Source organism: Bos mutus, chromosome 3, assembly GCF_027580195.1.
Source record: "Bos mutus isolate GX-2022 chromosome 3, NWIPB_WYAK_1.1, whole genome shotgun sequence".
In the NCBI taxonomy this organism is placed as follows: Eukaryota; Metazoa; Chordata; class Mammalia; order Artiodactyla; family Bovidae; genus Bos; species Bos mutus.
Genome location: NC_091619.1, coordinates 101,071,385 through 101,095,821, shown reverse-complemented (window position 1 = coordinate 101,095,821; position 24,437 = coordinate 101,071,385). Strand labels below are relative to the sequence as shown.

General features: G+C 37.2%; 1 protein-coding gene across 16 annotated transcripts in view; it reads left to right on the top strand.

Moving 5' to 3' along the window:
• Positions 1–24,437, top strand: part of SCMH1 (Scm polycomb group protein homolog 1) — a 224,290-nt gene that overhangs the window by 86,561 nt on the left and 113,292 nt on the right. For 5 of the 16 annotated variants that reach the window (XM_070368252.1, XM_070368249.1, XM_070368253.1 and 2 more), the window contains 4 exons: positions 1,456–1,524; positions 1,960–1,983; positions 10,782–10,852; positions 17,570–17,804. In XM_070368252.1, the coding sequence (XP_070224353.1) occupies positions 17,606–17,804 (199 nt within the window). In that variant the 5' untranslated portion in view covers positions 1,456–1,524; positions 1,960–1,983; positions 10,782–10,852; positions 17,570–17,605. Of the gene's footprint in view, positions 1–1,451; positions 1,525–1,959; positions 1,984–2,971; positions 3,117–7,559; positions 8,102–9,725; positions 9,869–10,781; positions 10,853–17,569; positions 17,805–24,437 lie in introns of those variants that run through there. The other 11 variants (XM_070368254.1, XM_070368241.1, XM_070368242.1 and 8 more) reach the window with 8 other exon arrangements.

Here is a 24,437-nt window from a genome sequence, read left to right as displayed (position 1 = left end):
CACTTGTGATCTGTTGGGGTAGGCATGATACAGGCAGATAAGTGGTTTTAGCCAAGTTAGGGTTGAGGCTTTAGTAGTCAAGTTTAACCAAAAAAAAAAAAAAAACAAAACACAGGTGTGAAGGAGTTGAAGACTTGGCCAGGGAGTGATTTTAGTGAGGGACCATAGCATCTGAGCTGAGTGAGAAGAGAAGTGGGTAAATGGGTAAATAATGGTTAAAAAAAAAAAAAAGTGGTGCCGTTCGTTGGTAAAGAAGGTGCGTAAATAATGGTAAGAAAGCACTGGGGTCAGTAGGTGAGTCTAAATTTTCAAGCAAGGAAAATATATTTCTATTATATAAGTAATAACCCTGGTGCTGGGAAAGATTGAGGGCAGGAGGAGAAGGGGACAACAGAGGATGAGATGGTTGGATGGCATCTCCGACTCGATGGACAAGGGTTTGGGTGGATTCCAGGAGTTGATGATGGACAGGGAGGCCTGGCATGCTGCGGGTCATGAGGTCACAAAGAGTCGGACATGAACTGAACTGATACTCTGTATAAAAAAAATCTGAAAATATTTGAGATTAGAAAGGGGAGAAAAACAGTACCACCACCCAAAGATAACCAGTTGTTTATATTTTCTTTGTTTACTTCTTTTTTTTCTAGTGATAATTTTAAGGGTTGTTTTAGTTTACTAGATAGACCTTCTATAACAAAGGCTACAGACTGGGTGATTTAAACAACAGACATTTTCATACAGTTCTGGAGGCTACAAGAGCAAGAGCAAGGTGTCAGCAGGGTTGTTGTTGTTTTTTTTCCTTTGGCCTGTAAATGTCTGTCTTCTCCCTGTGCCTTCACATAGTCTTTTCTCTATCATTGTCTGTGTCCAGATTTTCCTCTTCTTATAAGGACACCAGTCATATTGGATTAGGGTCCACTCTAAAATTAGATCTCATTTTAACTTATTTACTTCTTCATAGACCCTACTTCCAAAGTCACCTTCTGAAGTATTGAGAAATGATTACTTCAGTATGAATTCTGGGAGAACACAATGCAGCCTGTAACATAGGTGTTCTTTGTCTTCAGTTTTTTATGTAATTGTGGTTATTCCTGCATATATTTTTTGATCCTTTACCTTACCAGATAACATTATAACTCAAACATTTTCCCACTTAGACTTGTAAAAATTTAACAGCTGCAAAATACTTTGTCAAATAACAAATGTATTTCAGTATCTTAATCAGTCTTCTGTGTTGAACATCTAAGCACCCTTCCACCCCAATTTTTTGTTATTATAAAGAATACTAAAGTTTCTTGAAATAAAATCTCTTTTTCTATACTTTGGGTTATTTCCTTAGACTAGAATCTCAAAAGTAGATTACTTTATCAAAAACTGTCACAATATGCTGCTAAATTGGAGAAGTATTGAAACTTTTACTTTCTTTCCACATGACTGTTTTCTCTCTTCCTGCAGTAATAGACTGGAATGATGTTAGAAAACATAAATATGGTCATCTATCAGAGTCTGCATCCCAACATCAAGGTAAGAAAAAAAGCTGTATTTAGCATGGAAAAATTTAATTTGACATCTCTTACCACAAAGCCTTTTTTTTTGGAGGTCTGAGTATACCAAGAACTCACTGGTTAAAACACAAGCATATATAATTTGTAGAGGTATCTGTCAAAACCAATATACATTGGTTTGAGCATGAAATCAGGAAATTTAGATTCTGAGTTCAGGCAATCCCAAATTAGCTTTAGGTACAGTTGTTTATCCTCTCTGGATATCTAGTTTTTAATAAGGCAGAATTGAGTGTATACTTCCACAACTACTAGTAATAAACTTAGTGTCTTTTAAAATGAGAGAATTGAACTACACAAAGTCTCAAGCCCTCATTTTACCCCAGAATCTCACTTTTCTGTCATTTTGGTATGTTCTGCATGATGACTTATGCTGTAACATTTTTTTCTTTAATAGAAGCTACCGACATCCTGGAGCTAGGTAAGATATCTTTCTTGTGTTTCTGTTAAATATGGGAAATTACTGAGCCAGGGATTAGATAGTAACTAGGAACAGAATTCCGTGTGTCTTTGTCTCATGAGCTCGTGAATCCTGTGCTCTTGTCTGCCTAATGAGCCCATGCAGTTCTCCTTTGCTGTGAGTCTGACTCTCCTTATCAGGAGGCCACAGACTAAGCTAACGAAAGGGAAAAGGGTGGCTAATTACATGAGTACAATAAGGAATGGGAACTGAAACCAAATTGCAAGTTACTTCTTATTAATTCATTAAATCTAGAGCTAAAACAAAGCCCATTTGTCCGTAAATCAGAATTTGATGGCATTTTCCCAAAAGAAATTATTCATGAGATATATTGAACTGAAATTAAACCTAAAGATTTTCTAAGTTTTTTTTTTTTTAAACTAAATAAAAAACTGAAATATTAAGATGTCAAATAACAGGAATCAGCCTGGGACTGCATTTGGTTTTCATCCCTGAATAGTGTACTTCAGGACTAGGATTTCAGAAATGAAACTAATAGCAATATTTTTCAATCAGCTTTCCGAGTTCCTACATAAATGTCAATCTTAACTTCTTAAGTGTTCTTTAAAATCCTGCATTTTATTTAAATATTGATATTCTGATACCTTTATCAGTTTTTGTTGAAGTATTACATATTTTGTTACTGCAACTTCCTGTGTTCAATCCTATTATCATCATTTTCCATTTGCTCCCTCTTTCCTTTTCTTCTGACAACATATTACTTTCATTGCCCGCTGACAAGGAAGGTGATGTAAAGTAGTAGAACACTAGACTAGAAGTCAGAATTCCTGGATTCTTTGAAGGCCAACTTTGCCATTTAGTAAGTTTGTGACACTAATCCTTGGTTTTCTGATTTGTAAATGGGGATAATAATCCCATTCTACCTACTTCACAGGGTTATTAAGAAGATTACATGAACTAATGGATGTGAAAACATCTTAAAAACTCTCAAATACTTTTCAACTTTGGAGGATTATTATTTTCATTTGTTCTGCAACTATCCTCAGCCTTTTAAGTCAAATCTTGTGACATTCTTTGAAGTGAAGCATTCTATGATTATGAGCTGAAGAAATGAATGAAATGAAATAATGCAGGTAAAGGGCCTGATACTTGATAAACAATAAATGATAGTCACTTTTTATTTTTCCTTAAAACTTTCCTCATCCTTTCTAAGGTAATGGTGTGTGGTTTAAAAAGCATGGCATAAGAATCAGACAGGCCTGGGTTCATATTCCTTTTCCTCACTAACCAGTTTTGTGACTTCAGAAAAAATACTTGATCTTTCTGAGTCCATTTCCTCATCTTTAAGATGAGAATAAAACCTACTTTTCGGGTTATAATTAACAGGGGAAATATTGAACACAGTGTGGCATGGTGCAGACAAACAGAAGGTTCTCAGTGATAGCTGCTGCAGTTGCTAATGTGAATGATGATAACAGTTCTAGTTCAGTGATATTTAAGGTATGTTGTAAATAACCTGTTTTGTTGACAGAATTGTGAAAAGTGGATATTCAGTTTAAAATATTTACATAAATGACGTTAAAATGTGAAAGTATGTTTTTTGTTGTGGGAGTAGAGGTAGCGAAGCCAGGCAGAGCCTCTGATAAAGTGATCTTGGGCATTTCATTTTGTCCATCAGGCATAGAGGGTAGCCTCAAATACCACACTGAAAGAAAATTCAGTAGATTTTTAGAATCTCAGAGTTTGGAAGAGGCCTTAAAAAATCTACCTTGGCCTGCATTTCAAAATTCCAACACTTTGTATTTCTTGTAAAATGTCTTGTCTTAAACTTTCCCCAAAGTTGTTAGGGACTTAAAACCTCCTCAAGCAACTCACTCATGTTTAAACAAATATTTATTGGGCCAAAATCTGTTTCTTTGTCAATTCTATTAGTCCTACCTATAACTTTTAGAGCGATATGTATAGGTTTAGCCAGTTTTTCACTGCCCAGCCTCTAGTTATTTGACAGCAGCTCTAAGGACTGCTTTCTCACTACCATTCTGTTACATTTCCTAGTTCAAGCAACCATCGTCTCATAGCTAGTTTATTAGAAAATCTTCCTAATCAAAAAGCTTCCTGCCTCTAGCCTTACCCTCCTCCAGTCCATTCTTCACATTGTAGACAGGATGCTTTTTCTTATAAACCCTTTTGTGCTTCCTCTTCTCCTTAGTGTTGCATATGAGACTCTGAAACCCAAACACTGCTTTTATTGACAACCACTTTTCTAAACCATTTTTATCTGCCCAGTAGCCATACTGAAAGATTCAGGTTTGAGAACTGCTTTTTTTCATTTCTGGGCCCTCATACATGCTTTTCTTTCTGTCTGAAACAACAGGTCTCTCTTTGGCTAACTCCTTGCTTATCCTTTTACATTTTAACTTGGAAGCCTTAAGTTGAAGCTTTGTGAAGGCAAGACAATATTTTGATCATGGTCATATCTCCAGCACTGTTCCTTGATCCACACTATAAATACTTGTTGGATGGATGGATAAAGAAATGACTTTAAGACTTTCATGCTAAGTGTTGTTTCTTCGTTTAGCTGGTCCTCATGTGACATGGTTTTGTTTCTCTTGATCATTTAGGTCACCATTTAGGTGTTGCTTTGTTCTGTCCCTCTCAAGGACTAGTGCCCATAACGTTTAATTTCCCAGGTGTGATTTCACTAGTCCAGAAAAGAGCAGGACCATTACTGGCTTGCTTCTTTTCATTCACTCACTTTTCAAACTTTTATGTTGCCTCTCTGAAGTTTCAAGTACTGGGTTAAACAGTGAAGGTTTTTAAAGCTCATAAAATGGACTTCTCTGGCAGTCCAGGGTTTAGACTCTGAGCTTCCAAATCAGGGGGCACAGGTTCAATCCCTGGTTGGGGAACTAAGATCCCACATGCTGCACAGCATGGCCAAAAATAAAGACTGTGACTGTCTTTATTGCTTAAAGGATTTGGGTTCCACACTTTAGGTGGAACTAAATAGAGTTCTTGTAGAGGAATGTGGACACAATAGTAGCCAGCATGAATGGAAATGCCTGATGTAACCATTTTAAATTAAGAGCAGTTGAGGGATTTGGGACATATTTAGGGGATTAGATATATTATGTCTAATGTCAGTAGGTAAAGATTTAGAAAAAGGTAGACTTTGGCTGATTCTAATGGTTAAAATAATCCATTTCTGCTGTTGAACCATAGCTGAATAATAAATTTCTCATCATTGGAATTATTTAACTAGAGGCTGGAGGGACCATTCAGGTCTCAGCTTTTATATCATCTCATCAAGATCCCTTTCTTGACCATCCTGCCTAAAATAGCATACATACTCTCAGCACTCTTTTCCCCTCCTACCTTGCTTTATTTTTTCCTTATTTGAAAAGGGCCAGAAATTATATAGGACTTCCCTGGTGGCTCAGACGGTAAAGCGTCTGTCTACAATGCGGGAGACCTGGATTCGATCCCTGGGTCGGGAAGATCCCCTGGAGAAGGAAATGGCAATCCACTCCAGTACTATTGATAGCGTACATACTCTAAGCACTCTTTTCCCCTCCTACCTTGCTTTATTTTTTCCTTATTTGAAAAGGGCCAGAAATTATATAGCACTTCCCTTGTGGCTCAGACGGTAAAGCGTCTGTCTACAATGCAGGAGACCTGGGTTCGATCCCTGGGTCGGGAAGATCCCCTGGAGAAGGAAATGGCAATCCACTCCAGTACTATTGATAGCATACATACTCTCAGCACTCTTTTCCCCTTCTACCTTGCTTTATTTTTTCCTTATTTGAAAAGGGCCAGAAATTGTATAGTTATTATGTGGTTTCTCTGTAACTTTCTGGATCAATTGAATTATGTTTATTTGTTTCTTTATTGTGTCTCTTCCCCCTTAGAATGTAAGCTCCATGTGGGCAGAGATTCTGGCTGTTTTGTTCTTTGCTGTGTATCGCCTGTGCCTGGAATTGAGCTTGGCATATAGTAGTTGCACAGTAAACATTTGTTGAATGAGTGAATATTAGAGAAAGGAATTCATGCGCTCAACTGGTGGATCTTTTGCGTTTTACAATTTAGGGAACTGTTAATTTTTAAAGTATTTGTGTGTAGTTTTAAATCCCTTCAGGGCAGAAGTCTTTGTGGTTGTTGTTCGGTCGCTCATTCATGTCTGACTCTTGACAACCCCGTGGACTGTAGCATGCCAGGCTTCCCTGCCCTTCACCATCTCCCGTAGGTTGCTCAAACTTATTTCCATTGAGGTGGTGATGCCATCCAACCGTCTTGTTCTCTGTTGTCCCCTTTTCCTCCTGCCTTCTATCTTTCTCAGCATCAGGGTCTTTTCTAGTGAGTTGGTTTTTCGCATCAGGTGGTCAAAGTATTGGAGCTTCAGCTTCAACATCAGTCCTTCCAATGAATATTCAGGGCTGATTTCCTTTAGGATTGGATGGTTTGATCTCCTTGCAGTCCAAGGGATTCTTAAGAGTCCTCTCCAGCACCACAGTTCAAAGCATCAGCCTTTGGCGCTCAGCCTTCTTTATGGTCCAACTCTCACATCCATACATGACTACTGGAAAGGCCATAGCTTTGACTAGATGGACCTTTGTTGGCAACTAATGTCTCTGCTTTTTAATATGCTGTCTAGGTTTGTCATAGCTTTTTTTCCAAGGAGCAAGCATCTTTTAATTTCGTGGCTGCAGTCACCATCTGTGGTGATTTTGGAGCCCAAGAAAATAAAGTCTCTCATTGTTTCAGTTGTTTCTCCATCTATTTGCCATGAAGTGATGGGACCGGATGCCAAAACCTTAGCTTTTTGAATGTTGAGTTTTAAGCCAATCTTATTTCCTAATAATAGACATAACTGTCATATGGTAGTATGTATGTTAGAGTTTTAAAAATACTTTCATAAGTATTATTCAGCAGTATAAATGAGATGACTGACTGTCTCTCATCTATAAAGTTTCAGCCCAAATGTTTCCTGTCTAGAGCATCTGTCTGTAATTTCACCATCTAAGATGATTCCCAGTCTCTGTCACATATCATTATTTTATGTCCTTCAAATACTTATCACTTACTACCGTATCTATTTGACTTTGGGTTAATTGTGCCTCATTATGCCCTGGAATATAAATTCCATAAGGGCAGGGACCTCCTGCCTTATCCTAGCATTTAGAAGAAGTGCCTGGCACATACAGGATACTCAAACATCATTTGAATGAATAATTGAAATCACTCCAGAAATTATAAAATACTATACTAGTTAATAATGTCAATCTTCACAGTAATCTTGACCCAAGTATGAATTAGATTTCCCTGTTCTGCATTCTCAAGGCAACCTGCACTACCTCATTAACTTAAATTTATCATAATTGTGGCAGATTATTTGTATTATTACTTAATTTACTACTTTTGCTTATCTCTAAACTGTAGGCTCCATGAATTTCAGAACCATGTCTATCTTGTTCTCCTAATATTTAACACTGTGCTTTTGCACTTAGAAGAAGGTTAATAAGTATCTATTGAATGAAGGAGTGTATGTATAATCTTGTGGGCTATTATGTCTCTTTCAGATAAATGAACTGATGCTTGGAAGGATTAAGTAATTTATTCAAGATAGGAAATGGCAACCCACTCCAGTATTTTTGCCTAGAGAATCCTGTGGATAGAGGAGCCTGTTGGGCTGCTGTCCATGGGGTCGCACAGAGTCGGACACGACTGAAGTGACTTAGCATGCATGCATGCATGCATTGGAAAAGGAAATGGAAACCCACTCCGGTATTCTTGCTTGGAGAATCCCAGGGACAGAGGAGCCTGATGGGCTACTGTCTGTGGGGTCGCTCAGAGTCAGACACGACTGAAGCGACTCAGCAGCAGTAGCAGCAGCAGTTAGCTATAGAAACAAGACTTCAACCACCATCTTCTAATTCTCAATATCACATTCTTTCAATTATCCCACTAGTTTCTAGGCATGGAATTTAATCAATATTACCTAGGAAGGCTTTGAAAATACAGATTCTCAGACCACACTGAAGAGATTACTGAATGAGAATCTCTGAAGATAGTCTCAGAACTGTAAAAAGAAGTTAGAAAAATTATTTAGTGTATTTTGATGGTAAGTAGCATTTGAGAATGGTATTATATCCCAAGATTTGACAGATTGCTATTTTAGGGGCCAAATGCAACCCACTGCCAGTTTTTATAAATAAAGTTTTAGTGAAACACAGCCATGCTTGCTCATTTACATATTGCCTGTGGCTGTTTTCATGCTACCATGTACAAGTTGAGTATTTGTGACAGAGACCGAATGGCCTGCAAAGGGTAAATTTTTTTCTATCTGGTCCTTTACAGAAAATTTGCCAACCCCTGATCTATACTTTGTTGCCTGTCCTACTTCTTTTGTGGTATTTTTAGTGCTTGGCAGTGTGGTAGGTTTGATGTTTGGCTTCATTATGAGCATTATAATAGGTGCTCAGATATTCTTAGTGAGTCAATAAAAATTAACTTATTTTGCAGCTTACCTGATTGATAGTAAACAATAAACAACCTAAGCAGTCAAATTTAAGAAAAAATACTAATCTAGGTATGATTGAAGCTAGTGAACCCTCAGTGGATGAACTGCTTTTAACAAAGAGGTTCTTTTTCATTCAGTTGATAGTAAATGGGAAGATGTGGGATTTCTTAACCTATGTAATAGGAATTGACTACCATAGTTGTTATGTGTAATATAGAACTATAATACCCTAATTATTTTGGTACCCTGATGCTGCTGTAATTACATCTTAAAGCCAAAGTCTCTTGGGTGTTTTTGGTCAGAACTCAAAACAGTAACAAGCAACTCAGAACTGACCTAACTTCTTCCGTACTGCCTTCTACAGTAATTCCCATATAGGTATTTAAATTTACATTAAAGTTAAATACCATTTAAAATTTAATTTCTCACTCACACCAGCCACATTTCATGTGTTCAATAGTGGCATGCGGCTAGTGGCTATCTTACTGGTCAGCATAGATGCAGAACATTTCTGTTATCAGAGAAAGTTTTAGTGGGTAGAACTGCTGTACTTGTTAGAGTTCAAGAGGTGCAGCCTAGTCAAATCCAAGACTTACTGTTAGACTTATTTATTTGCAAGAATGGAATAATAATTCTTGATGTTTTCTTTTTCTAACAGCCAATAGTGATGAAACTCTTTGCTTTAGAAGCCATCTCAGCTAAGAGCAAACTCTTTATTAAATTTTAATAAGCTATTTAAATCTTGACTTAAGGAAATACTCATCTCATTTACCCTTGGACTGTCTATTCAAAATGATTAATTATTGACCAAAGGGGATGGCTGCCAGGTGGCGCTAGTGCTAAAGAATGTCCCTGTGAATGCAAGAGACTAGGGTTCGATCCCTGGGTCAGGAAGATCCCCTGGAAGAGGGCATGGCAATCCACTCCAGTATTCTTGTTGGAAAATCCCACGGACAGAGGAGCCTGGAAGGCACCAGTCCATAGGGTTGCAAAGAGCCCGACAGGATTAAAGCAACTTAGCATGCACACACCCAGTCATCAGCCAGTTCATTAAATAGTTCAGAACTGACTGTGATTTCTGGCCAAATCTATTTGGCTTGGTTAGGATGGTGGGAAAGGAACCAGTTTTAAAACAGAAGCTATAAAGTCAATAGAGTATAAAGTCTTGGCATCATCTTTGGAGTGACTTAGATTTCATCATTCCATGACTCATTTTTATTCCCAGCATCTAGTGCTTTTTTCATGGCCCAAAGGGGCCCTGTGCTGCTCCACTGCAGAGGAAACTTCAAGAAATGCTGGTTTGCTACAGTGTTTTAGCTTGTGAAAGTCTCTGGGACCTTACCTGCTCCATCATGGGGTCACCTCTAGGTGGGTATTAGGGGGATATTTGTAATTGATTTAACCTTTAATAAAGAACCTGGTCATCTTTTGTGGTTCAGTAAGATATGTGTTTAATAACCCATCCTTTAAAATGTTTTCCCTGATGCCAGGTCAGTGTCACCTTAAAGATTATTTCTCTAGCACAGTGTTCCTCAAACTTTGAAAGACCTTAAGGGCCACTTCAAGAGGCTAAAAAGATTCTGTAAATTTGCCAACTTATTCTTAACTACTGTCATCAGAAATGCTACTGAGGATCAGCTTTTCTCTAAATTAACAAGCCTTGGCCATTTTGCACCTCAGAGCAATGCGACGGTGACTGGAATAGGAGAGGGTTGAGGTGAATGGGAGAGAAACATCTTTTAGAGTGAGGATTCAAGTATAATCTCATTCTGGCTTTTCCTGCCCCCAACAACTCCTCTTGCCCAGGGTCTCAAGATAGCCTCTTCTTTTTTCTTTCTGAGCTGTGATGGTGGGATTCTGCCACATTGGGTGTTAAAATCAGTTATTTCATGGCAATAAGGGACCTTTACAGGAGTCAGATTGTTCAGAAGGAATCTTCCCACCCACTTTGTGCCTCTTCTGTACTGTTTTCCATGAGCTTCCTGAATACTTCTTTGAGACACTGGTATGACTTGGTGTAGCATTTTGGATCATTTTAGAGACTGGCTTGAAAGATTCCTTAGGTCATCTAGACGGTGATTCAAAAAACATTGATCTAAAATGATTCACTCAGGTCACCTCAATTCTTCCCCCTACTATACTTCTTTGAGTCCAAACAGGGCCATGTAAGTTTTCTTATGCTCCAAACAAATCTGAAAATAGCCTAATGTTTAGGGTAGATTACATCTTGAAAGCATTTTTAGGAAGTTGACTGTGATAGAGATTTTTATTTCCTTTACAGGTCATTTTACCTGGGACAAATACCTAAAAGAAACATGTTCAGTCCCAGCGCCTATCCATTGCTTCAAGCAGGTAATTGATTCTCAGCATCTTTAGAAGGTGGGAGGCAAGTAGTTTTTCTGGTCCTTAGACAAGCAAAACATGAAGTGGGAGCCTTTGGGCTTCTCACCTGAAGTCCCCAGAATAAACTTCTATGGGAAGACTATAGCTTCAAGACTCAAAACTCAGCTGTGACTTTTAAACATTCTCCTCAATTTCCCAAGTAACACCTTTTCCTTCTTCACCTCCTTGAAGATACTCTGTGTTACTGAAAACAGTTGCTAATTTTTACTACAGCTGTTAGTTCAGGCAGATAGGAAACAGAGTTATAGCCCTTAGACAACTCTTGAAAGTGGAGCAGTATTCATATCTCTGAATTCAGCTCCCCTGCCACAATCTTATCTTTCCATAAAAATGTTGGCACTGAATCGCATTGTGGAGTATGTTAGGAGTTCATTGGACGTCATTTAGAGCTTCCCACATAGGATTAAGTTCCCCATACAATGCACAGATGATGTTGACTATCAGTACATGATAAGGCTAGTAAGTAGAGATGTGTACTGCTGCTAAATAGAGCTGCACATCAGGAAATGGTTTATATCTCCCTCCTTTTTAGTATTCAAGTGTTACTTCCACAAACTGTCAACATTTTGAGTTTGAATTTTGTCTAAATAAAAGTACAAAATAGGACTTTGCTCATCTGAAATAATAGGGACTGAATTCATATTTCCACCTGCAATAATTTTAAAAGACAAAATATATTAAATAATGGTTTTCAAGTTACTGAAGATCAGGCAGCCAAGAACAGTGATCTCTAAGAGATGAAAAAACAAATGAGTTGAGCCTCTTATGATTTACTGCTTTACAATAGTTTGAGACCATGGCCCAGGGAAAGAGAACCCAGACTAAATAAGCCTGAGAGATTCCCTATCAAATTAGGGAGATGGAACTGAGAACCCAGGGATAGAATTTGCAGGACAGAGTACCAGAGAAGAGAATGTGGCACAGAAAGAAAACTGCAGAGAGCCCCCAATATTCATCAAAGTACTGTTGCTCTGTATATGCATGTGAGCATCCAAAGCCAAGGGAAACACTGTCTGAAAGGATTAGAAGGATAGTAAAAGGATAGAGCCTAGTGCTCACACAAGACTGGGAATAGTGCCTGATTCCACCAGCTAGACTGGAAAATCTCATAATTCATGTGGATAGTTGGGAAGATCCTGCTCAGTAGTGGGAAATGATTAGCCTTAGGATAAGCATGCTTTGAATCTGCCTCACAAACTAAAAAGCAAGACTCAATGTGATTAAATTATTTCCAAGTAAATTAACTTCATCTAGGAACACAGCACAAGAAGGGAATGCAAAAATATCCAGCACCTAACAGGTAAAAGTCAAATGTCTGGCATCTAGTCAAAGATTATCAGGCATATAAGGAGGCAGGAAAGCGTAACTAATAATGAACAGACTAATCAACCAATTGAAACAGACTTAGAACCTTTGCAAATCTTAGAAGATTAAAACATTAAAACAATTATTTTAATTATGTTCTATATGTTTGAAAGTTAAGCAGAGACATGAAATATAAAAAAAAGACATTGAGCAAAATGAAAAATACACTAGATGGGATTAATGGTGGAAGAAGAGATTAATAAATATGAAAGCATAGCAGTAGAAGATACCTAAAATGAAACACACAGAAAAAAGTATTTTAAAAAATATGAAAAAGAGATCAGTGAAGCATGGGATAACATCATAGACCATGTAATTAGACTACCCAAAAGAAAAGAGATGGAGAACTGGAAAAGCATTTGAAGATAAAATGGCAAAAAATTGTTCACAGTTGAGGAAAACTAAAAATCTGCAAATTCAGAAAGCTAAATGAATATCCTAAAAAAAAAGACAAGAATAAAATTACACAAAGGCATGTCATAAATTATCAAAACTAGTGATAGAGAACATCTTCAAAGCAGCCAGAGGAAAAAAGACACTTTATGTGCAGGGAAACAAAGATAAGAATGACACTATATTTTCTTGTCATAATGCAAACAAGAAGAAAGTTAAATAAAATCTTCAAAGTTTCAAAAGAAAACTATCAACCATGAATTTTATATCCAACAAAAAGATCTTCCAAAATGAAGGAAAAATAGAGATATTTTCAGATGCATAAAAACTGAAGGAATTCATCACTAGTAAGCTCACTCTTCAAAGAAGGCAATGGCACCCCACTCCAGTACTCTTGCCTGGAAAATCCCATGGATGGAGGAGCCTGGTAGGCTGCAGTCCACGGGGTTGCGAAGAGTTGGGCACAACTGAGCAACTTCACTTTCACTTTTCATTTTCATGCATTGGAGAAGGAAATGGCAACCCACTCCAGTGTTCTTGCCTGGAGAATCCCAGGGACGGGGGAGCCTGGTGGGCTGCCATCTATGGGGTCGCACAGAGTCAGACACGACTGAAGAGATGCAGCAGCAGCAGCAGCAGCAAACTCACTCTTACAAATGTTAAACAAAGTCCATCATGCAGAAGGAAAATATTACCAGATAGAATACAGATCTACAAAGGAATGAAAGTTACTAGAAATGATAATTACAAGGGTAAATACTTAAAATGTTATTTCTTTTTTTTTAAATGTTATTTCTTATTAAACCTTTATAAAAGATCATTGACTATAAATAATGATAATAACATTGTATTGTAGATATAGTAAAATGTATTAGTAAAATGTATAACAACAGTAACTTAAGTGAGAGAAATTTAAGAAGGCTATTATAAAATTCTTATACATGAAGTAGTATAATATTACTTGAAGATAGACTGATAATTTAAATATGTTTAAGCCCCAAAGCATCCACTAAAATAATAGAAAACAGATAGCAGAATGGTAGGTTTAAATCCAGCCATATCTATAATCCAATCATAAATTATCTAACTTCCTCAGTTAACAAACTGAGATTGTCATATTGGATAAAAAGTAAGACCCAATTATATACTTCCTGCAAGCAATTATATTTTAAATGTAAAGACACAAACAGGTTAAAAGTAAAAGAATCAAAAATTATAATAAAGCTGAAATGGCATATTAATATCAAAGAATATTTCAGAGCCAAAGGATATTATCAGATAAAAATACAGTAATTTCATCATGAAAAAGGTCACACAGTCCTTACATGAATTGAAAGATGATAGATACAGAGCTTAACACCCTTCAAAAAAATTAATTCAAAGCAGACCACACACCTAACTGTAAAACACAAAACTAAAACTCCTAGAAGTTACCATAGGAGAAGACTAAGATGGAAAAGGTCAGTTTTCATTGCAATCCCAAAGAAAGATGATGCCAAAGAATGCTCAAACTCATCTCAACCCTAGTAAAGTAATGCTCAAAATTCTCCAAGCCAGACTTCAACAGTCCATGAACCATGAACTTCCAGATGCTCAAGCTGGATTTAGAAAAGACAGAGGAACCAGAGATCAAATTGCCAACATCCGTTGGATCATCAAAAAAGCAAGAGAGTTCCAGAAAAAAACATGTATTTCTGCTTTATTGACTATGCCAAAGTCTTTGACTGTGTGGATCACCACAAACTGTGGAAAATTCTGAAAGAGATGGGCATACCAGACCACCTGACCTGCCTCTTGAGAAACCTGTATGCAGGTCGGGAAGCAACAGTTAGAACTGGACATGGAACAACAACAGACTGGTTCCAAATAGGAAAAGAAGTACGTCAAGGCTGTATATTGTCACCCTGCTTATATAATTTATAAGCAGAGTACATGATGAGAAATGCTGGGCTGGAGGAAGCACAAGCTGGAATCAAGATTGCCAGGAGAAATATCAGTAACCTCAGATATGCAGATGATACCACCCTTATGGCAGAAAGTGAAGAAGAACTAAAGAGCCTCTTGATGAAAGTGAAAGAGGAGAGTGAAAAAGTTGGCTTAAAGCTCAACATTCAGAAAACTAAGATCATGGCATCCAGTCCCATCACTTCATAGCAAATAGATGGGGAAACAGTGACAGACTTATTTTGGGGGGCTCCAAAATCACTGCAGATGGTGATTGCAGCCATGAAATTAAAAAATGTTTACTCCTTGAGAAAAAAGTTACGACCAACCTAGACAGCATATTCAAAAGCAGAGACATTACTTTGCCAACAAAGGTCCATCTAGTCAAAGCTATGGCTTTTCCAGTAGTCATGTATGGATGTGAGTGTTGGACTATAAAGAAAGCTGAGAGCCAAAGAATTGATGCTTTTGAACTGTGGTGTTGGAGAAGACTCTCGAGAGTCCTTTGGAGAGCAGGGAGATCCAGCCAGTCCATCCTCAAGGAAATCAGTCCTGAATATTCATTGGAAGGACTGATGTTGAAGCTGAAACTCCAATACTTTGGCCACCTGATGCGAAGAACTGACATTTGAAAAGACCCTGATGCTGGAAAAGATTGAAGGCAGGAGGAGAAGGAGATGACAGAGGATGAGATGGTTGGATGGCATCACCAACTCAATGAACATGAGTTTGGGTAAACTCCAGGAGTTGGTGATGGACAGGGAGGCCTTATGTGCTGCAGTCTATGGGGCTGCAAAGAGTTGGACACAACTGAGCGACTAAACTGAACTGAAGGTGACCTTAGGTGCGACAGTGATTTATTAGGTGCAAACCAAAGGCACAGTTCATGAAAGAAAGAAGTGATAAGTTGAACTTCATTAAAATAAAACCTTCTACTATATGAAAGGCGCTGTCAAGAGAATGAGAAGACAAGCCACAGACTGGGAGAAAATATTTTTACAAGTCGTGTTTGACAACGGACTGTTACCCAATATATACAAAGAATACCTTAAACTGAAAATAAGAAAATAACTCAAAAAAGATCAAACATCTTAACAGACATCTCACCAAAGATGGTCAGATGACAAGCATAAAAAAGATGTTCTACATCATATGTTATCAGAAAAATGCAAATTAAAACAACAGTGAGATACCACTACATACATATTATAATGTCAAAACCCAGAACACTGATAACACCAAGTGTTGGCAAGGATGTGGAGCAACAGGAATTGTCATTAATTCCTCGTGGGAATGCAAAATGGTACAGACATCTTATAAGGTAGTTTGGTGATCTCTCTTGTAAACTAAACATACTCTTACCATATGATCCATCAATTGCATTCCTTGATATTTACCCAAAGAAGTTGAAAATTTATGTCCACACAAAAACTCATGTGTATGTGTGTGTGTATGTGTGTGTGTATATATATGGATTTTATTGCATCCTTATTCATAATCACCAAAACTTGGAAGAAAGCAAGATTTTTTTAAGTAGGTGAATGGATAAACAAACTGTAGTATAGCCAGACAATGGAGTATTACTCAGCCCCAGAAAGAAATGAGCTATCAAGCCATGAAAAGACATAGAGGAAACTTAAATGCGTCTTAACTACAAGAAAAAAGCCAGTCTGAAAAAGCTATGTACTGTGTGATTCAAACTATATGACATTCTGGAAAAGGCAAAACTATGGAGACAGTAAAAAGATCAGTGGTTGCCAGAGATTGAGTGGATGAGTAGGCCAAGTACAGAGGATTTTTAGTACAGTTAAACTATTTTGTATGATCCTATAATGATAGATACATGTCTCCATTAGACCAAACTCATAGAGTATACAACACCAAGAGAGAACCTTACTGTAAATAATGGACTTTGGGTTATTATGATATGTTAGTGTAGTTTCATCTGTTGTAATAAATGTACTAGTATGTTAGGATATACTGAAAGTAGAGGAGACACTGCATGTGTGGAGCAGGATGTTTATAGGAAATCTCTCTACCTTCCTCTCAGTTTTGCTGTGAACCTAAAACTGCTCTTAAAAGTGAGTCTTAACGAAAAAGAAATGAATTACTGATACATTCAACAAATGGATGAATTTCAGAATGGTTATGCTGAGTGAAAGAAACTAGATCCCCCCCCCCAAAAAAAGTATATTCTGTATGATTCCATTTGAAGTCTAGAAATGCAAAATGCAAAGCAGTCTGCACTGATAGAAAGTAAAGCATGTTTGCCTGGAGAGAGAGGGATCTGGGAAGGGCTAGACAGATCTTAAAGGGATATGCAAAACTTGGTAGTATGTCCATGTTCATTATCTTGATAGTGGTGATGGTTTCCAGAGTGTTGTGATGTATGTGTCATGAGTGTATACGTATGTCAGTACTTAACCTAAGTGTGTAATTCATTGTATGTCAGTTATAACTTAAAAGTTGTTTTTCAAAAAACAGGAATTGATTTCTAAGTTAATGTCAAAGTAAAAAAAAATAATCTATTCCCATTGGTTAGTCTGTGTGGTACACATACTGAAGCACTCCATGAAGAAACACTAAGGATATGATAGTTTAATAGGATGATTTCTGCAAAGAAAATATTAAGAATACCTGGAGGGTTAGGGAATTGGAGAAGATAGGATAAAAAACAGCATTTAATCAAGGACCATTTGAGATACTCTTATCCTTTTCTTACTGGTCAGTCAATATTTGATGCTTCACTGGAAAGTAATTTTTCCCCTTCACGTTACATTTCAGTGTTTCTTTTTCATGAGACCCTTCCTAGGCATTAGGAAATAATTCATGAGGGTTGTCCCTGACTCAGCTGTAATCAGTTTGCATCCAAAGCGAAAATTTTCAGGTTCCATCGCCTAATATCCTTACTGAAAATGCCATGTATTCTTAGTCTGCCTAATCCCCATGGCTTGTTCTCCTCAGTCCTACACACCTCCAAGCAACGAGTTCAAGATCAGCATGAAATTGGAAGCGCAGGACCCCAGGAACACCACATCTACCTGTATTGCCACAGTAGTTGGACTGACAGGTGCTCGCCTCCGCCTTCGCCTTGATGGCAGCGACAACAAGAATGACTTCTGGCGGCTGGTTGACTCAGCGGAAATCCAGCCTATCGGGAACTGTGAGAAGAATGGGGGTATGCTGCAGCCCCCTCTGGGTGAGTAACTGGACCCAAGCTCTCCCTAGCCCATTAGTTATCTTCCTCAAATTGTACATTGTGTTAGAAGAAAACATAGGGTCGCCTGCCCATCCCTTCTTTTTCGTATGGTCCAAAAGGTCCACCTAACATGAAATGAGCTGTAAAATCTGGACCTCTCCATTCTACATTAACTTGTGATATCCAAGCTTCTCTTCAGCTCTTCTTTTTCTAATGAGAAACCACACCCTGCATCCTTCTTTGGCAGGTCCCATTTACTTTAAGAAAAAGGATGGAAGAAGGTCTTGCCATGAACTTGCCTCAAAAAACCATGGAGCTTTTATCAAATCCTACAATCACAACAGGCAGTGAGAGAAAAATCTCCCATTAGAAAGGATGACTATTATAAAAATCCCTTATCTCCTTTCCCCTAAATTCTCAATTGGTCCTTGGAATTTTCTCACTTTAAATCAATTATTAAGTAATTGATTATGCATTATTTTACTTCAATGACACCACTGTATTTTTCTCTTCAAGATCAGATTCACCTTTTTTAGTGTAAGTATACCTGAGCGATTTAGCACATTTCATCAGTTACCGTCAGTCACTATTGCAGTGTCTCTCGGGAGGATGGAGATGGCTTATAGGCTGTGTTCCCCTCAGGAGGCTGTGCTAAATTAAATGAGCATTAGAGGAAAGTGTCATTTGAAAGACCTCCTCAAGTGGTTATTTAACATTTTCCTTCTTTAAAAAAAAATTACTTGTAAAATTTCAAACATATACAAAAGTAGAAAAAAATAATACAGTGAATGAAAGTCCATGTATGTTTTCTTTGATAGTTAGTCTTGTTTTCTTAGTACCTACATACATTCCCTGACCACTCCTGCCCAGTTGCTTAAACATAGTATCATTTTATCACTAAATGTTTAGTATGTATCTGTCTCATAGTTAATATTTTAAAAACATAATCATAATAACATTGTCACATGTGAATAAAATAATGATACTTTCTTAGTATCAACAAATATTTACTCAGTATTTAAATTTCCCCTATTGTCTGTCTGTCTCTCTCTCTTCCTCTCTTTATTTCATTTTCTTTGAATCAGGATCCAAATAAAATCAACATATGCAGTTGGGTGATATGTTCCTTAAGCCTCTTTTAATTTATGCGTTCTCCTCCTCTCTCTTATTTTTTCCTTGCAATTTATTTGTTGAAAAACCTAAGTCATTTTCTTTAACTTTTCTCACAATTAGATTTTGCTGATTATATCTCTTTGGTATCATTTAACATGTTTCTCTGACCTCTCTTCCTAGAAATTGGTAACTAGATCTAGAGGCTTGATCAGGTTAAGATTCAGTTTTTTTCAATAAGAATATTTCATAGGTAGTGATATTTACATTTATTAAGAAGTATATATGGTCTGGTTGTCTCTCATTTTATAATGTAGCAGCCATTACTGCTTGTAGTCTAGAGCAGGGGTTGGCAGATTTTCTAAAAGAGATAGTAAATATTTCAGGCTTACAGGCCATACATTCTCTGTTGTAACTTGTCAGCTTTGTCCTTGTAATATGAAAGCAGTCATAGACAATACATAAAAAAATGGACAAGGCTGTGATCCAGTAAAGCTTTATTTACAAAACAAGTTGTCCAGCCTTCTGGCTATAGTTTGCTGACCCCTGATTTAGACCTATCAATTCATTTTGGTTGCAAAATGGAAAATTTTAATATTATCATTCTGTCCACATAAACTAAATGGAATATGTCTGTTAAAATAAACTTTCAACTATTTGGATATCCTGAAGCATAGTTCATGCAGGAGAGACAGTTTAAATGCTTGATTCTTTTCTTTGTTTACCACTTTTCAGAATAATAAATTGGATCGCCATTATCCTCCAAAATTACTTAGTCTTATTGCTGCTGTTGTATTTAATAACATAGACTCAAAGATTCATACATGTTTGATGTTTTTCACTCCATTGCACTAATTATCCTTGTTGATTCTTGAATTGTTCCATCTTTGGCCTCATGTATATAAATAATTCTTGAAATCTGTAAAACAGTATATTCAGAGAAATGCCTTTTACCTTATCCCTTTCTTCTGCCATAGAGTAATCACTTTCTTTTAACTTAATAGTTCATAGTCCATTTTTTAAAAATAAGCAAATATATCTGTGAGTGTGTGTGTACATATATATACATATGTATTCCCTTCTTATATAAATGACAACATACTATACATACTTTTCTCAATCTTACTTTTTTCATTTAGCAATATGTCCTGAAAACGACTTCTTAGTATTGAGATGTTTCTCATTCCTTTTTGTAGCTGCATAGTACCAGAAGATTCTCAACTGATTTTATGAACCATGGTTTAGAAGCATCTTGATAGGCTATTACAAAATATAAGTTCCCAGGGATAATGGTGACTATCTACATCAAAATGTTTCCATAAGTTCTCCACAAACATGTAGCTCAAAAAGGAAAGCAAATCAAGCCATCCATAACTCATGCCTAAACATAACTAGGAGTCAAGAATACCACACATTTCAATAACATGTTGTCTGCATGTTCTGACATAAAGATCTGAAACCAGTAAAGCTAATACCCACCCCATACCAGAATATAGAGTTTTATGTAGATAGAAACTACATTAAAAAGGCAGAGGGCAATGGGAGCCTAACATAGCCAAAATCACTCCCAGAAAAAGATAGGCCCATCCAGAGTTGGAAATACTGAAAGAGAACTAAGAGCTACTTGATAAGAGCATTGTCTACTGGAGAATCAGAAGAAAGAGAATGAATTAAAAGTGTGAGGGACCAGAGATAGCAGCCGTGGGCTGATAACTACTTTCATGGGAGGGATAAACATAATATTGAAGGAAAAGAAGGAAGCCATGGGTAATCGTTTAGAGTTACACAGGAACAAAGAGAATCATAAAATCAGAAGACATTCGGGTCTTCCTATCGCACCGCATCCCAAACAGGCTCCACTAAAGAAGCTGCATTTCATTATGCCAACAGAAAACTCATGACCCAAGATTCCTGACAAAATGGAACATCCTGTTTTTTGCTAGCCCGAGAAAATATGACATTTTAAATCGTTAGGAAACAGCAGTCAACATCCATAAAAAACTTCTACATGAGGAAAAACAGAAGTAGAAGATAAAACCATTTTAACTACTGAAAATTCTAAGCCAAAAATCAGTGACTAATCAGAGGAAAACTGTTGCACAATGACCCATCTTGAATTAAATAAGTATTGACATCTACGAAAAAAAATACCTTGAATCGTAAATTTTAAGTCAGACTAGAAATGCACAGTAAATAGGAAGATATGAAAATAGAATTGTGCAAACTCAAGGAAAAAAATGAAGAAAGAAAAATAATCTAAATTGAAGACTCAGTTCCAAGGTACCCATTGGGACAATATATTCAACTTAAAATATAATAAGAGACATTGAGAAAAGAAATAAAATAGTCAAGAGAATAAAAGTAAATATTAGAAGAAAAGGTTTAAAAGTATCAGAAAGGAACTGTTAGATATAGAATGTAGTCAAAAAGGTCCTCTGGGTATATGTATGTGTACATGTATATTTGGATTCCCTAAAGAAGATAAACAGGATTAATACTTAAAATTGTAATGTAAGAAAATGTTTCAAAAATGGGAAAATACCTGAACCTTCATATTGAAAAAGCCTACCTTATTCCTGGAAAATTGTCAACTCTAAGACCTTTTCTAGTAAAACAGTTATACTCTGTGAATAAAGAAAAAGTCAGCTAAGCCTCTAGCAAAACAGCCAAATTATTTTCAAGGCAAAGAAAGTCAGGTTTACATCATACTTTTCAACAGCAAAGTGCAAAGCAAGGCTATAAATGGAGGAGCATTTTTAAGAAATTTGAGGAAAGAAAAGACAGGTTTATATATAGACAAGCTGTTTTTTCAAGTGCTGAGATTATACTGAAAGAGTTTTTAATGTGCAAGAACACAGGAAATATTGTGACCCCAGCCCCTTCCTAAATCAATTATGGAAAGAGCTTCATCCAAATAACAGGTGATATATCTAAGAAAAACAAAGGTAGGAACAAGAGTAGAATAGTATGGTATCAGTCTGGGTTCAGTGAGAAAGGAACACAGAAAGTTTAATGAAATTGTTAACTCTAACAGAGAGTTGAAGTCAGGGATTGGCTAGTCAAAAGGCAGAGAACTCTAAGGAATATTTGAAGAACAGACATAAGGAGAAGCCACTACACTGGGGCAGAGATAGACAGCCCAAGGAAGAGCCTCCCTTCCCCCATCTCAGGCCTGAGATGTAAGCCGTGTTGGAGGGGGCACGGTTGCTCACTGGATGAGAGAAATCACTAGTGCCACAGCAGTGGAACTTGCTAGAAATTTGCCTTCTATAGTGCAGAGAAGACTGTTCATGGAGAGGTGTGTCTCTCTCTAGAAACTCTTACAAAACCATTTAAGATGGGAGAAAGTGGTGGAGGCGGAGCTGCTGCTGTTGTTGCTGGCCACCGGATACTTAACTACTAACTGTCCAGTGCTCCAGGACACAGGCAACCAAGGAGATGGGAGTGCTGCAGAAGCCTGCCAGCAGATGCAGTGGGACCAGAAAGCAAGTCCCTTTCCTCCTGTAATATCTTTAGATAGGATCAGAGGATATCATTTAAAACCAATAAATCAGATAGTGGTAGCCTAAATGAGGAAATGGGGGAATTAAGGACATTATAAAGTATGTTAGTATAAAGATAACCACTAAAACAAAATTCCCAAACTTCCTCAATACCAAAAGAACAAAATGGTCAAGAAATATATGATACAAAGAGATGAACTATGGAAAATGCAGAAAATAAAACATACGGTGATAAAGTTGAGAACAAATACGTAATTTATACAGAGTGTAAAGTTGAGTGTGATTTATACAGAGTATACAGAATATAAATGAACATTTACATTTAACTCACCTGTTAAAACATTTCAGATTGATGTTCAAAGTCAAATCCAACTTTACACTGTACAGGAGACATACCTAAAATAAAGTGAGTCGGGAAGGCTAAAAGTAAAAGATGACAAATGATGTATGAAGCAACTTCAAACAATATAGTAGCAGAGGTTTGTTGTTGTTCTTTCACAAAGTCATGTCCCAATTCTCTGTGACCCTGTGGACTGCAACACACTAGGCCCTTCTGTCCTCCACTGTCTCTCGGAGTTTGCTCAGATTCATGTCCGCTGAGTCAACGATGCTATCTAACCATCTCCTACTCTGCCACCCGCGTCTCCTTTTGCTTTCAATCTTTCCCAGCATCAGGGTCTTTTCCAGTGAGTCAGCTCTTTGCATCAGGTGACCTAAGTATTAGAGCTTCAGCTTTCAGCATCAGTCCTTCCAATGAATATTCAGGGTTGATTTCCTTTAGGATTGACTGGTTTGATCTCCTTACAGTCCAAGGGACTCACAAGAGTCTTCTCCAGCACCACAGCTTGAAAGCATAAATTCTTTGGTGCTCAGCCTTCTTTACGGTCCAACTCTCATATCTGTACATGACTACTGGAAAAACCATAGCTTTGACTATATGGACCTTGTTAAGCAAAGTGATGTCTCTGCTTTTTAATATCCTATCTAGGTTTGTCATAGCTATTCTTCCAAGGAACAAGCGTCTTTTAATTTTGTGGCTTCAGTCACCGTCCTCAGTGAGTTTAGAGCCCAGTAAAATAAAATCTGTCACAATTTCCACTTTTTCCCCTTCTGTTTGCCATGAAGTGATGGGACCAGATACCCTGATCTTAGTTTTTTGAATATTGAGTTTTAAGCCAGGCTTTTCACTCTCCTCTTTCACCCTCATCAAGAGGCCTTTTGTTTCCTCTTCACTTTCTGCTGTTAGAGTGGTATCATATGCGTATCTGAGGTGGTTGATATTTCTCCCAGCAATCTTGATTCCAGCTTGTGATTCATCTAGCCCAGGATTTTGCATGATATACTCTGCATATAAGTTAAATAAGCAGAGGTTAAAATTCTGTTATCAGACATGACTGTTGTTGTTGTTTAGTCACTAAGTTGTGTCTGATTCTTTGTGACCCCATGGACTGTAGGCCACCAGGCTCCTTTGTCCATAGGATTTTCTAGGCAAGTATACTGGAAAGGGTTGTGATTTTCTTCTCCGGGGGATTTTTCCCTACCCAGGGATCAAACCCACATCTCCTGCATTGCAGTCAGATTCTTTACCACTGAGCCACCCAGGAAGCCCTTTAGACATGGTAGAATTCATAAAATAGGAATTACAGTACATACAAAGTGATATAGACAAACATACTATAGGATATTTAACACACATCTCTCAAGACAGGCTAAGAGTACAAAAAGTAAAAGTGCTGAAGACTTTAATGAATAAGATAGATTGTGTGTGTGTGTGTGTGTGTGTGTGTGTGTGTGTGTATGTATGCATACCAAACTGTATACCTTGGCAAATACCCTTCCACCTTGAAATTTAAAGCTCTTTGTTTAAACGGTTTTTGTTTGGAAAACGGATATATAAGCCAAAATTTCAAAATTCCTAAAACATAGTGATAATAAACATCACATCAGAAGTCTGAGATACAATCAAAGGGGTGATTGGAAAAAAAATCATAGCTTTAAATACCTGTCATAAATAAAAATG